Source organism: Gastrolobium bilobum, unplaced genomic scaffold (assembly GCF_033153095.1).
Source record: "Gastrolobium bilobum isolate Gb01-03AN ecotype WA unplaced genomic scaffold, APGP_CSIRO_Gbil_v1 utg36430, whole genome shotgun sequence".
Lineage (NCBI taxonomy): Eukaryota > Viridiplantae > Streptophyta > Magnoliopsida > Fabales > Fabaceae > Gastrolobium > Gastrolobium bilobum.
In genome coordinates, this window is record NW_026896516.1 from 183870 (window position 1) to 197723 (window position 13854).

General features: G+C 32.2%; 3 protein-coding genes across 7 annotated transcripts; 2 read left to right on the forward strand and 1 right to left on the reverse strand.

Annotated features, from left to right (window-relative positions):
- Window positions 1–2513: 2513 nt before the first annotated feature.
- Window positions 2514–6204, forward strand: LOC133300205 (bidirectional sugar transporter SWEET2). 5 transcript variants are annotated; one of them, XR_009750034.1, is made up of 7 exons: window positions 2514–2682; window positions 2858–2894; window positions 3006–3222; window positions 3325–3483; window positions 3784–3903; window positions 4030–4294; window positions 5921–6204. XR_009750034.1 is itself a non-coding variant. In XM_061499715.1 (6 exons), the coding sequence occupies exons 1-6, from the start codon at window positions 2622–2624 to the stop codon at window positions 4138–4140; spliced, it is 705 nt and encodes a 234-aa protein (XP_061355699.1). In that variant the 5' UTR covers window positions 2514–2621; the 3' UTR covers window positions 4141–5910. The 5 variants fall into 5 exon arrangements, 1 of the variants encoding a protein (XP_061355699.1); XR_009750036.1 differs by having other exon boundaries at window positions 4030–4269; XR_009750035.1 differs by having other exon boundaries at window positions 4030–4234.
- Window positions 5687–6883, reverse strand: LOC133300208 (uncharacterized). The gene is made up of 2 exons (XM_061499719.1): window positions 6350–6883; window positions 5687–5734 (listed from the first exon to the last, which is right to left on the reverse strand). Exons 1-2 carry the CDS (start codon window positions 6881–6883, stop codon window positions 5687–5689), a joined length of 582 nt encoding a protein of 193 aa, XP_061355703.1.
- Window positions 6884–11483: 4600 nt separating this feature from the next.
- Window positions 11484–13614, forward strand: LOC133300209 (uncharacterized). The gene is made up of 2 exons (XM_061499720.1): window positions 11484–12374; window positions 13291–13614. Exons 1-2 carry the CDS (start codon window positions 11484–11486, stop codon window positions 13336–13338), a joined length of 939 nt encoding a protein of 312 aa, XP_061355704.1. The 3' UTR covers window positions 13339–13614.
- The last annotated feature ends 240 nt before the right edge of the window (window positions 13615–13854 follow it).

Genomic DNA, 13854 nt, shown 5'->3' on the forward strand with positions numbered 1-13854 from the left:
TGCGAATTATTATATTCCCATTACGCTTCAACTTGTATATTTATACTTTAAGGGGACGTTTGGTAGATGATTTCTGGTGGGATGGATGGGTAAGTGAGAGTGGGATACCATGTTTGTTAGAGGGTTAAAAAAAATATAACCAGGTAACCTTGTTACCCATGCAAACTCAAGTTGTGTGTAAATTGATGTCAAAAACACTGTTTGCGAATACCATCTCAGAGGTGGTATTTGCAGAAGATTAGGGAAGTGAAAAAATTGGCACGATATTGTAGACTGAAATGCCCCTCATCTAAATGTAATCTGAGACTCTGTTGGTAGGAGAGATAGAGATATGGATGACGGAACACGTTGGAGGAAAGATATACTTCTATTGACATTCAAAAATTAAAAAGGGGTTAATTTGGTAATTTTAACTCATTTATCCATCAATATTTTATCTTCAACCAAACATAGACTTATAAAATTCTACCCAATTTTCCCGGTAAAATTTTGGCCAACCAAACAACTTTTTTTTTAATTTTCCTATCAAACTTCATTTTTCACCATCTCTCTAGTAATTACATTTTCTTAGTAAAATTTTTTTTATCCTTTACCAAACGTCCCCTAAGAGTATTTATTCATTTCTAAATATTTTCGTGATTGAGGATAGTAAAACATAAGAATAGTGAAAGGTTGCCAAATAACTGGAAAATGTTGAATTGTAAGATTTCTAAGTATCTGAAAGTTTGGAGTTTGTAATAATATATCAAGCACCCGTTGAAGCTGCGTGTAAACTGCATAAATCTTGGGTGAAAGCTTTTAGGACTTAACATGGATAATAAGTGGTGGTAGGCGAAGCAACATAAACCTTATTTGCATTTTTATCAGTTCCTTATCTTTTTATTTACACCGTTTTATTGATTTGTTAAGCATATTAGTTGCACATTTAGCTACTGCATTGTTTTGATTCCTTGGCTAGACACTGTTATATTTACCTAGCTAATCATATCTTTAACTCAAAGATACTAGGAAATTAATTTTTGCAAAAAAAAAATTTCATTTACGAAAAGATTTTCAAAACTTAATTTACCCCTCAGTCAATTGTCTAACAATTTGACTTTTAATATCAAATTAAATTAATATATTTTATTTAATCATTTATTTATTCAAAGAAGATATTTACTTTACTCGATTTCTTTAATTAGTTCTTAAACTTCTTTTCTCAATATTAAAAATATTAATAAAATTTTTATTAATTGAACTAATTTTTAAGATTTTATAAAATTAAAAATCTTAACTATAATTGTATTTGAAAATATTGGAACATGTAAACTCTTGATAGTTTTTCTTAGTTTTTCTTCTATTCCGATGTCCGTAAATCTGACAGCTCAGCGTCTAGTCAGATTGGTTGCTTAAGAAGATACCACACACACTATATCGTTATTAGTTAATAATATTTCAATTTTATTAAAAGAAATTTTTTTTAACGATCCCTACTAAATCGTGTAGTTTCGTAAAAGATATTTAAATAATTTTTTGAGTGAAATAATAAATTTTAAAGGGACATGATTAACTTATTCGTGTGTAGATCTAAGAACTATTAAATTATTATCTAATGATTTTGTTAATGATTCAATAAAATTTTTGCTATCGAGTTTTAACTAATGTTTCCATAAAATAGCCCTAAACACGACATGATTGGTTAAGTTAAAACCATCCTTTATTAATTAATTAAGTGGTATTTTCTCAATTTTAAAATATTCTAAAGTTATGCTGATATATTATAAGAAAAAAATATTTGTTCTTTTAAAGAATGTAATTTATGTCATTTTACTCTCACAAAGAGGTTTTTTCACCCTTTTGCCCCTTATTAATTAATTAATAACCATTTTGCCCCTGATTCGAAACTATCTACCAATCTGCCCCTCTTTAATCGACTACCTTGCATTTTTAATCGACTAAACGGTTGTTGGGAGATTTAATCGACTAAATCTCTCTACTTAATCGATTAAAATCATACTGACTTATTTTTTTTTTTTGTAAAATATGAAGATTTAGTCGACTAAATAGGGAGATTTAGTCGACTAAATCTCCCAGCAGCCATTTTTTGTCTGTTTTGGTCATTTAGTCGATTAAAAATGCAATGTAGTCGACTAAAGAGGGGCAGATTGATAAATAGTTTCGAATCAGGGGCAAAATGGTTATTAATTAATTAATAAGGGGTAAAAAGGTGAAAAAGCCCTCACAAAGAGGTAGAATCTATATATTTATATTTTTCTGTCAACTTTATCTTCTTATTTATCTATTTTTTTCTCCTCAATTAAAATAACACAATTTTATAATTTTATATTCTTTAAAAATGACACTTTTCTCGTATTATAAATGGGAAATTACGCTTATATTGTGGAGACAATGGAATATCCACATACACAAAAGCAATTTGGTTCCGCTTTCGTGGCGATTAGCGTCTTATTTTTGAGTCGTTCTGCTACTTGTCATAGTCAACCATAACCACAAATAAGAGGTTGAGTCGTCGAGTACAGCTCAGGACATCTTAGCATTGATTTAGAGAGAGAAACCTGTTAGAAAACGTGGATAATTGTGACTTTAGAGAGAGAGAGAGAGTTCTTGTTTGAAGATTGATGTCTCTGTTTGACGCTTATTCCATCTGTGAAGTTGGAAAGGATGCAGCTGGAGTTGCTGGTACTTTCTCTTTCTCTCAGTTTCTGATTTTTTTTTTTGTTAAAATAAAATAAAAAAAAAGGTACTTTTTTTTTTAATGAACGGAAAAACCCATATTTACAAATACCATAAGCTAGGGGATTACACTTTTGACCTATCTTTATGTTGATCACAATATATGCTTACTTATTTGCAGGGAACATCTTTGCTTTTGGGTTGTTTGTATCCCCCATGTAAGTTTCTTAAATGGATTTTTTTTTTTTTTCAAAAAAAAAAAAATGCTAAAGAAGATTTTGTTAGTTTTATCCCTTCTTTATTAACTCTTGTTTTGTTCTGAATTATAGACCCACGTTTAGGAGAATTATCAGAAATGGGTCAACAGAAATGTTCTCAGGGTTGCCATATATTTATTCTCTCTTGAACTGCTTGATCTGCTTGTGGTATGGCACGCCTTTGATATCACCTGATAATCTGTTGGTTACAAGTGTTAATTCAGTTGGAGCAGCCTTTCAGCTTGTGTACATAATCCTCTTCTTGATGTATGCTGAGAAAGCAAAAAAGGTTATTCTTCTGATACTATTGGAAACTTATCATAATATGATAATTGCCCAAAACACATTGATTCATGTCTAAGCTGTGCTACTCTTAATTTCCATTTGATAGGTGAGAATGCTTGGATTGCTGCTGGTAGTTTTGGGCTTATTTGTAATCATACTAGTGGGGAGCATGCAAATAACTGACAGTTCAATGCGCCGGATGTTTGTGGGATTCTTGAGTTGTGCTTCTCTCATTTCAATGTTCGCCTCTCCTTTGTTCATAATTGTAAGTTTGTCATTTCCTAAATAAAGGACAAAGGGAAAACCCCGGTACACAAGGTTTCCTAGACATGCGAGGGAAAGGATGAGGGTTGATTGTACACAGCCTTACTTTTGTATTTTTTGCAAAGATGTTGTTTCCCTGACTTGAACCCGTGACCTCCGGTCACAAGAAACAACATTACTGCTGCTCCAAGGCTTACCCTCTGTCATTTCCTAAATATCCATCCAATATTGAGTTGTTCTAGTTTCTACATCTTTTGGTTTGGTGAATTTGTTTACATATTTATCTATATATATTTGCCAGAAACTGGTCATTCAGACGAAGAGTGTTGAGTTTATGCCATTTTATCTTTCGCTTTCCACCTTCCTAATGAGCGTCTCCTTCTTTCTTTACGGATTGCTCAGTGATGATGCCTACATTTATGTAAGAGTCCTTTCAGCTCAGTTGGCTCGTTTCTTTCCTATTTCCTCTTGAAGTATCCATTTTAGTTTCAAATGTTTATTCTGTTGGCTTATATTTGTACACCTACATTTGTGTTTGATTTTGTAGGTACCAAATGGGATAGGAACTGTTTTGGGAATGATACAATTGGTATTATACTTGTATTACAAGAATTCATCTAGTGAAGACTCCAGAGAACCCTTGATAGTGTATGCATGAATATGATCCGTACTGCTGAGTGAGGGCAAAGTGAAGATAAAGGCAAATACACTATTTGTGATTAAGATTTATGGTCTTTCACAGTCAGTGTGAGGTTGTTCTCTGAAATCAGTCACGAGCATTCTTTATGTATGAAACATTCTCCATGATTTGAGTGAGTGAATATATGGTTTTGAGATATGAAGTTTTTCATTCAACTTATTGGGATATTTGAATTTGCCCTTTTATGATATTTTAATTCATTTCTGGCATTGTCTTCTGTAAACATTTTATTTTACTATGTACGAATTGATGCTTTTCATGAAATGAGTGGATGAAATATTTGCAATAAGAGAATGATGTTAATTTCCACCGTGATATCTTAAAGATAAAAATAGCGCCAATCAAAACTCTTAATCTTCTTACTTTAGGTATTCAATCTCTACCAGTATACTGAAAAATACTTTTCTTTTGCAATAACATCAATTTTCTGAAGTAAAGATCATCTAAACACAATCTTAATGTTATCTGTATTTGGGATTAGTTAAAAATGAGTTGTGTTAGAGAATAATATAAACCATTGAAAAGGCCTTCACCTAACACCTTAAGGTTTTGGGTTGAAATGGTTCTTTACATGGTATCAGAGCTCTGATACGATGTAAAAAACCATTTCACCTAACACTTTAAGCTCTGATACCATGTAAAGAACCATTTTAACCCAAAACCTTAAGGTGTTAGGTGAAGGTGTATATTATTCTCTAAGTTGCCTTTCCATTTTAGACTCAGATCAAGTTTTTGGGTTTTGTCATTTCTTTTTAGCTTACATGCTTTTGAATTGTTGATTATCAGAGAGCTATCTTTTCCTCAATTAACCTGATATCCCAGTTAGCCAAATTCTTCCCATTGTGTATTTGTGGGTTGGGGGTTAGTTTTTGGTCAGGCAACCATTTGATGCACAAAGATTGTTCTAAAACTAGATATGTTAATACTTGCTAATGTAGAATTTATAGCCGAATCGCATGTGAGCATAAATTATGCAGTTAAATGATACAACATAAAACAATAGTGTTAAGATTTGACTGTCTTCATGAAATAGGATTTCCCTGTAAATCAAGTATTACATTGACAAAAAAAAAATTTCAATGATCTCTCCTACGATAACATGTTAGTTGAATTGAATACCATCTTGTGTTTGTTTCCATGTTCTTGTCTTTCTCTGGTTTTGCTGCTGCCTACAAGCTGTATTTAATGGCGTGTCATTCAAATTAGTAGAAAAAGAGAAGAAGGGTGTGATCACTTTGGAAAGTATTACCATTGAAATGGAAAATGCATTGTGGAACGCAAAGGAAGTCATTCAAATTAGTAGAAAAAGAGAAGAAGGGTGTGATCAATTTGGAAACTATTACCATTGAAATAGAAAATGCATTGTGGAACGCAAAGGAAAAACTGCAGTTTTTTGAAATGATAATTGCATATTTAAACTAGATCGCATCATGTCATTACTGTAAAGCCTCATTGTCTGTCAGATACAACTTACAAGAGAAAGGAAAACCCAGTTACAAAAGTACTACAGTAAATCTTGTAGAGTAGTTCTCCTTGTAACATTTCTCTTTTCCTGCACAAAACAAAATCAAGTTGTAAATGAACAAATGCAGCAAAAATGTTGTCTGAAACTGGAATTCGCAACATTCCTGTGATTCAATATCTTGGAGAAATTACTATTGCATGCTAGAGAGTGACAAGAAGTTGGGATTATGAATAAAGTTCAAATTTCTTGTGTATTTATGCATTCATTTGACAGGTGCACTGTGCTTCAAAATGGTATTATTGCAAAAAAGGCATGTTGCACCATTCCTGCAGTTGTATCGGTCCAACCTGGCATTATTCGAATTGAAGCCAAGTTCATCAGATGTAACAGGCAAGGCAGCCACAAACAAGTTACTTAAGAGACTTTTTTTTTTTTTTTGTATTAAAGTTTGATGTATATATATTGATCTCCATTTTGACTGCCTGATTCTCACAATTGCCTGGACTGGAATGGATATAAATATCATGCATTCACTTTATTGTTTCTGGGTTGGCCACCAAATAGCTCCAGTGTCATTGTTTTCCATTTTCATTATTGTTAAGAGTAGTCTCAATTAATGAGGTCTATTGGAAGAGTCATTTTGTCTACAAGAATGAATTCCATTATGCTATTATGATGAGTGTCAAGGTGGTGAATGATTACCTGTTTTGGAGCTTCCTTGCATTGAGTTTCATTCTCTGAATCACGAAGCAGTCTTCCTTTTTCATCATAGAGAATGAGGCCACTAAACCTTGGTAGCTCACACTTCTCACCCCTCAGTATTGGTCTTTGCCACACTGCTGATGCTGAGTTATGACTTTGCCATCCATTTTCAAAACCATGCCTTTGTAAGCCAAGCAATGGGGTTCCCCTTTCCCTCTGCCATCCAATGTTCTCTTCCAATTTGCTTGCCCTGCTCCACAGCATTGACCCCATCAGAAACCTTTTTACTGAAATCCACCCACAACTTGGTTCTGACCATTCTGTGGAGGTAGTAGAACTAGTAGTAGTATTAGTAGTAGTCTCATTCTCATCTATATCAACTTCTTGGTGCACAATCTTATTGTTACTGGCCTTTCTTTTAAGTATAATAACAATGCAAAGGCTAACAACTGCAAAACTTGCACATGCTAGTAGAAGAATAGCACCTTGTGTTGAAAGCTTCAATTTGTCTTCCAAATCCCACAAAGCTTCCATTAGTAACTTGCTTTTTTCTATTTTAGTGAAACAAAGTGAACCCAGAATCATAAGCGAGAAGCGTGGTTTGCTTTGAGTGAATATATTTGGTAACATGGAATATTACCAAGAAAAAAAAAAGAAAAAAAAAAAGAAATGTGCATGACATGCTGACTTGTTGAGTTGGCAAGCTTCATATGAGGTCCACCGCTAGCTGAGTTGTTGAAACTTGGACTCTAATTTACGTTTGTGGGGTCTTATTTAATATTATAGCCGCTAGTGTTGAATTGAAAGATGGCTCTTCATTCAAAGGAAATTTAAGGCTTCTCACATGAACTCTGAGGTCGTCATCAAGTCATGGAAAGCTCAGTTAATTTTGGGAAGTTAATGCTGTGTGTTTACTCTGGTTTCGGCTAAGGGAAGTAAAATAAAAGGGATGTGGGACAGGTTTTATGGTTGTGAAAACAGAGAGAAGAATGAAAGTAACACGAGGTGTCCTTTACACATGTATTTTGTACTTGCTTGTTGTAAATTTCCAAACATCCATCGATCGATAGTTTTATTATAAAAATTTAATTTGTCAAATTTGTTCAACAAGTCATAAATGATGGACAAATCATCCTTGTATCATTATGCTTAAAAAAATATGAATACCAAAGTGATTCCATAAATTTTGTAAGAATTAAGCTAGACTAATGCTACATTTGGTGCAAATAATGCAATTTCATTGAATAAGTGAAATTCCATGGAATAAGAATAAGTCAATTGCAATGGAAATATTATTGCAATGCCATAGTTTGATACTGATTAGAAACAAAATGGCATGGAAAGTGATTATGTAGAGTTTGGTGTAAGGGATATAATGTAGAGTGAAATTTAAATTGATGGAAATGACATATATATTCATTAAAAAAATATTTAGTATATTTTATGTATGTAATACTAATATGTATTTTAAATCAATTTTGAGATTAATTTCTAAGCAACTTAAGGGTACTTTGATTTGTGAAAATATTCTTTTGTTTTCATTTTTCTGCTTTCACTATCAAATACAAAATTTATCTTTACTTTGATTTTACTTTGCTTTCTCTTTTTAAATATTTGTGGGGAAATGGTGAAAACAACAATGTTAGTGATAGTTTTCTACAAATCTTTGAAAGAAAAAAAAACTGTCAAAATAAGGTGACATTTGTACAAACCAATTTTTTTTTAATAAAATAAAGGGAAAAAAGTGTTCAGTGTCGTTGGAATCATCATGTCTGTGGTTGACAATATACGAGAGTTTGAGACATAATGATGTTATTAGGACTACAGGGCCCCGTAGTTGACACAATATTTGATTATATGATGATTTTTTCATAAATCATGGAATTTCTCTAGCTTTAAGGCATTTGAGAGAAATTTGAGGACTGACAGAGAAAATATCAGTTTGGCTGTTGTTGGGTCACATTGGCATGTTATTTTCTTGCTACACTCTACACTAATGACTAGTCGACAGAGTCAAGTAACATTTGTGACCATAGAAGGTCTTATATCGGTAATGGTATAGTCACTGCCTGATTCAATATTATTTGATTTTAGTTGGATGGAGTCATATTCAGATATCGCACCTTGGATCATGTGTTTTCTTAAAATATGGCCACATTATAAGAATTAATCCTTAGCCTGAGAGTCGTTTTCAAATAACTTGTTTTCCTTTTCTCTTTTAAATTAAAATTTTACAATTGATTTTGCCCAAGTGGAAGAATGTTAGAAATTTTTATAATAATTGTGGGCTTCAATCAATTGTAGTTTTTATTGTTTTAATAAAAACGGGCTAAGTCATGATCCATATAGGGGTGCAGTATAAAGCTCAGTTAAATTAGTGATCTTTTTGTTTTGGACTTGAATATCTATAAACTGATTAGTGTGGGTAACAATGTAGGTCTAACCCATAGGCCCATGATAGGAAGGGGACTAGGGTTAATAAGTTTGGCTAGGTCCCCTCTGCATTCACGTGTTAAAAAATCGTCACTTCACAACTTGCCCCATCGACGGTTGTGATCAGGGAGTGGTGTGAATTGCAGAAAAAGATACTGGTCTTTCTATTGCAGGAGCATCAGAGGAAACAATAAACCTTCAAGAAATCTTCAAGAAATCAAGAATAATATCTTCAACAAGTAAGCCTAAACCTTTTGGTGTTCTAATTTCATATAATCTTATCTTGAAATTTCTTACTTGGGCTCCTTCACCAAAGGAAGGCAGTGAAGTCTCCAAATAAGCAAGTAATCGGACCCCACATCACAGTTGAAGACAAAGATATTACCCACTTAACCATTTATCCTCGTAAATAACGTGGGTTAGGCAAAGATATCAATGACCTATATGAAGTAATACCCACCCAATCCATTAGACGGGAAATTGGCCCATTTTAAAGTTCAACATTTATCAATACGCACCCCATAATTTTTTAAGCCCAATTATCACAGATTTAGACATTTGGAAGTTAATTAGCTTAATTATTTCTAATTGGTTGAAATAAACTTTGATTGGAAAAAGTGAACATTAAACTACACCTAAAATTTTAAATATATGTCTATATATATATATATATATAGCAAAATATTTTGTAATGTGATTGCATATAAGCATTTGTGCAGTCACCTAAAAATTACGTCATTTTGAGTGGAATAAAAGAAGTTCGCATTCAAAATTAATTGCAAAAAATATAAATATTATATTTATTTTCACCTTCAAAATTAATTGCAAAAAATATAAATATTATATTTATTTTCACCTTTATATGATTATGATTCTTCATATTTAATGGTTTATATTTATTTTCACCTTTGTATGGTTATAATTCTCAATATTTAATGATTTCACATTATAAAACGACATAGTTTTACATGACTGCACCAATCCTTAAGTGCAGTCACTATACAATCGCTACACCTTATATATATATATATATATATATATATATATATATAGAGAGAGAGAGAGAGAGAGAGACTCGAACAATTAAGATATTCGTGAATTTTGTAAAAATTTGTTTTTGAGATTTGCATTTGTCATTTACCATGACACAACAAACTTTTCTATACACACAATATTTTGTGGGGTCCACACTTTTTGAAGGAAAAAAAAAACTACGACACGCAAAACAAATCTCTATAACATTACACAATCACTTTTCCTACAACATAACTCTTATAAAACCCTTTGTTTTTTTATTAAATCATTTTAAATTTTTAACAAAAGTTTATGAAAGTTTTTACTAATTAATAGCGAATTACAATTAAAGAGAATTGATTCAAGTAGTATATGCTTGATTTTACTTAAATAAAGTCTTGGGTTCAAGTCTTTGTGAATGCAAAAAAAATTCTTTAAAAGAGTTAACTTCAATATGATGTGAATGTTTTTGATTCAAACATAAATATCTTTCATAGAGGATACATGTGACTTTTTACTAATTTTTTTTTCCAAATTTCTTAATATAAGTTAAGTCTAACTCGAGTGTAATTAGGGTCCTTCATAATGCCCTCTTCCGGCACGATATGTTTTTTGGGAGCTTCTAGGTAGTGTTTGGTTCGGGAGAAATTTTTTTTACTAGGAAAATGTAATTTATACAGAAATGGTTGGAAAGTGAGTTTAGTAGAAAAATGTTAAAAAAGTTGTTTGGTTGACCCAAATATTACCAGGGAAAATTATTTAAATATGCAAAATCTATGTTCGGGAGAAATTTTGCACCTGATTTTTCACTTCCCCAGTTATCTCAAAATACCACATCTCAAGTGGTATTCTGTAACAGTGAATTTCATCCAAAAATCAACACAAAAATCATTTTTTCATCTATCCTATTTGCCTGGTATTTTTTGAAAAAACCTAAACCAAACGTGATATTTTCCAATATCCAGTTACACTTTTCCATCAATCCCAAAATAAACTTTCAACCAAACACTACCTAAACATAATCTAATTTCCAAATCCGTGAGTCTCGTCTTCTGCTTTGTTAGCTAAATTGATGCCGACAACATCTTTAAAAATGATTCTATCGAGTGCAACTTTCTTTAACTAATACTTCAGTAACAATAATCCATTCACTTTTTTAACTGAAATGAATAATTTTATTACGAATTTGTATTAGCTTATAAACATTTTAATTAAAAAATATTTAAAAATAATTATTTTCTCAGATTAATCACTTACCAACCATATTGTATTTTTTTATTTTTCGCAACATATAAGATCTCAACCGTTTAAATTATTTTATTTATAACTAAAACAGTTTTAATAACAATTAAATAAATTTGTCCTACACGGAACAGGAATCGACATCCCAGATTCGAAAAAAAGCGCGGTTAAGTAATTAACGAATTCATCAATTTCTCTAAAATGACCAGCGTTTTAATCTCCCGCCTTATTTTCAACACTTGACAACTTTCTATTTTTTCATTTTACCCCTCCCTGTTAGTAGTAGTTCACCTTTTCATTTCACGCGCTCCATTACCCTCCCGAATTTCAATTCAAAATCCCCAAAACCCAAAACACAAAACTTTTCCCTCACAAATCCATTTTTTCTTCAAATAATAATTCCCATCTTCTCTCCCAACCCAAATTCCCAATCTCAAACCCCAAAATGGAAGCCACCATTCCATTCCTCAACGATCTACCACCCAACAAGAGACTGAGACTCATGCAAAAGCAACAACACCATAGTTCATGCTCACCCTTACCAGCCAAGAAACGCAAGGAGTCTCGAAACCCCACGTTTCTTGATGACCCACCATCACCTCCTCAACCCTCTAACACTGTTTATTCTCTACCCGCTAAAAAAAGGGTATACGCCCTTCAATCCCATCACCTCGCTCCCAACGACGTCGTTTCGCGATCCTTTGACCTCAACAATGAGCCCATCAACGAGGCCCAATTATCCCCCGAAAAAGCCCAACAAGAAGAAAACATCAACGATGATAATAATAGCGATGATGATGGGATTGTATGCTGTGTGTGCCAGAGCACCGATGGTGACCCTGCGGATCCAATCGTTCTATGCGACGGGTGTGACGTCATGGTGCACGCTTCATGCTATGGGAACCCACTCTCAAAGGGTGTCCCAGATGGTGACTGGTTCTGCGAACGGTGTCGTTTCAGCGAGGGTGAGGAAAAGGGTGATTTTGTTTGTTGTTCGCTGTGCCCAGTGAAGGAGGGTGCAATGAAACGCACCACGGATCAGCGTTGGGCACACGTGGTGTGCGCGCTGTTGGTTCCAGAGGTGTTTTTCTTGGACTCAGAAGGAAGGGAAGGGATCGATTGCTCAAAGATTCCAAAGAAGAGGTGGTTGGAGAAGTGTTATGTTTGTGGTTCTTGTGATGGTTGTGCTTTGGTTTGCTCTGAGCCTAAGTGTGGTTTGGCTTTTCATGTTACTTGTGGCCTCAGAGAGGATCTTTGTATTGAGTATAAGGAAGGGAAGAAGGGTGCCACCATTGTTGCTGGGTTCTGCAAAACCCACACTCAAATATGGGATAAGGTAACATCTTTTTATTTTTTATTGGATTTATTACTAAAACAATTATTTATCATTTTAAATAGAGAAAATTGTATATCATTTTAAAGAAAGTAAAGTTGTTTCATTTTAAGTGAGAGAAAGAGATAAATAAAAGAAGAGAGAGTAGACAAAAAATTATAAAGGTGTGGGTCCCAATTTATTGTAAGAGTGAAATGAGATAAGTTGTGTCATTTAAAAGTACAAACACTTTTCTTTTTTAAATAATATATAATTATGAGAAAAAAATAAATTAATATTTTTTATTTAAAATTTAAATAAAAAAATCACTCATTTATTTCTTTATGATAACATTTATTTTATTTAAAATGACAAATAGTAACTCTTTGTTATTAATATTATTTTCCGATATTATAATTCAATTATGCATTGTCAGCATAACAAAGTTCATCTATTTAAAAAGTTTAAACTCTTATGTTTGGTTGAAATGACTAATTTTAGTAACTAATTTGTTTATAAGTGAAGTTTATTGTTTAGAAAGTATTGAAATACTAATTTACTTGAATTTGAGTTATTTTTATTTTTGTTTGATTTTGTTTTAATTACTTTTAATTATTTATTTTAATCTTATTTATTTATCTAGTTTTGAATTTTATCTATTCTAATTAAGGGGTAAGAAAGTAAAATTATTAAAACAAGTTTTTCATTTTTAAAAATTTAAAAATGAAAATTAGTTTATTCATCAATTCAAATCTTTTTTTTTTTTAATACTATAGTTCTATCATGAGAATTGATTTTTACATAAAATTAAATCAACCATGTGACATATTGAAGTCAAGCTTTTATGGTTTGGTTGATTGGTATTGTATGAACAAGTTTTATGCTGGATTAGATTCACATGGCTTAATTAAACTTGTCGTTTTTGGTTTTCCTTGTGCAGCAACAGCAATCGGGGAAATACAAAATTGTTGCCGTCGATGATAAGTAGCAAAAGTTGAAGTTGTCTTTTTTTTTTTTTTTTACAAATAGAAGTTGATGTCTTTTAAACTTGTTCGTTTAGTTACCTTTTTAGGGAATTGCTGAGTTAGTTAGTTTTGCAGTTTTTTGAGTTGTAATTTTTACTCATGTTTTATGCTTTGTGTTAGTTTTCAGAATTTTCAGATGTTGACAGTTGGGCAACAGTATGTGATAGTTATGTTCGATTACAACAATAACAGTTGAATTGTGACCAACTTAAGCTATTAGAACCCAAAAAAACAAGAAAAAGAAAAGAAAAGAATGGTGCAAATGATAGTTTACAAAGTGACAAGGGTAATATTATGTCTAAATATTAGATGCTCTTACAGAAATTTGATTGCTGCAAAATGTATAGATGAGGTTAGTAAGTATGGCTCCTTCCCATTAGTTTTCGGGTGCACCTCTGTTCTATTTTCTTGAACTATGTTTGTCAATACGAATTGTCTGGTGATAATGAGATTAATGTTTGCATGTTAGGTTAAAGAGA

Coding starts and splice junctions, on each gene's coding strand:
- LOC133300205 (XM_061499715.1), top strand. CDS start 2,622: ATGTCTCTGTTTGACGCTTATTCCATCTGTGAAGTTGGAAAGGATGCA. Junction 2,683..2,857: donor GGATGCAGCTGGAGTTGCTG/GTACTTTCTCTT, acceptor ACTTATTTGCAG/GGAACATCTTTGCTTTTGGG. Junction 3,484..3,783: donor CCTCTCCTTTGTTCATAATT/GTAAGTTTGTCA, acceptor TATATTTGCCAG/AAACTGGTCATTCAGACGAA.
- LOC133300208 (XM_061499719.1), bottom strand. CDS start 6,883: ATGGAAGCTTTGTGGGATTTGGAAGACAAATTGAAGCTTTCAACACAA. Junction 5,735..6,349: donor GCAAGGAAGCTCCAAAACAG/GTAATCATTCAC, acceptor TGTTTTGTGCAG/GAAAAGAGAAATGTTACAAG.
- LOC133300209 (XM_061499720.1), top strand. CDS start 11,484: ATGGAAGCCACCATTCCATTCCTCAACGATCTACCACCCAACAAGAGA. Junction 12,375..13,290: donor ACACTCAAATATGGGATAAG/GTAACATCTTTT, acceptor TTCCTTGTGCAG/CAACAGCAATCGGGGAAATA.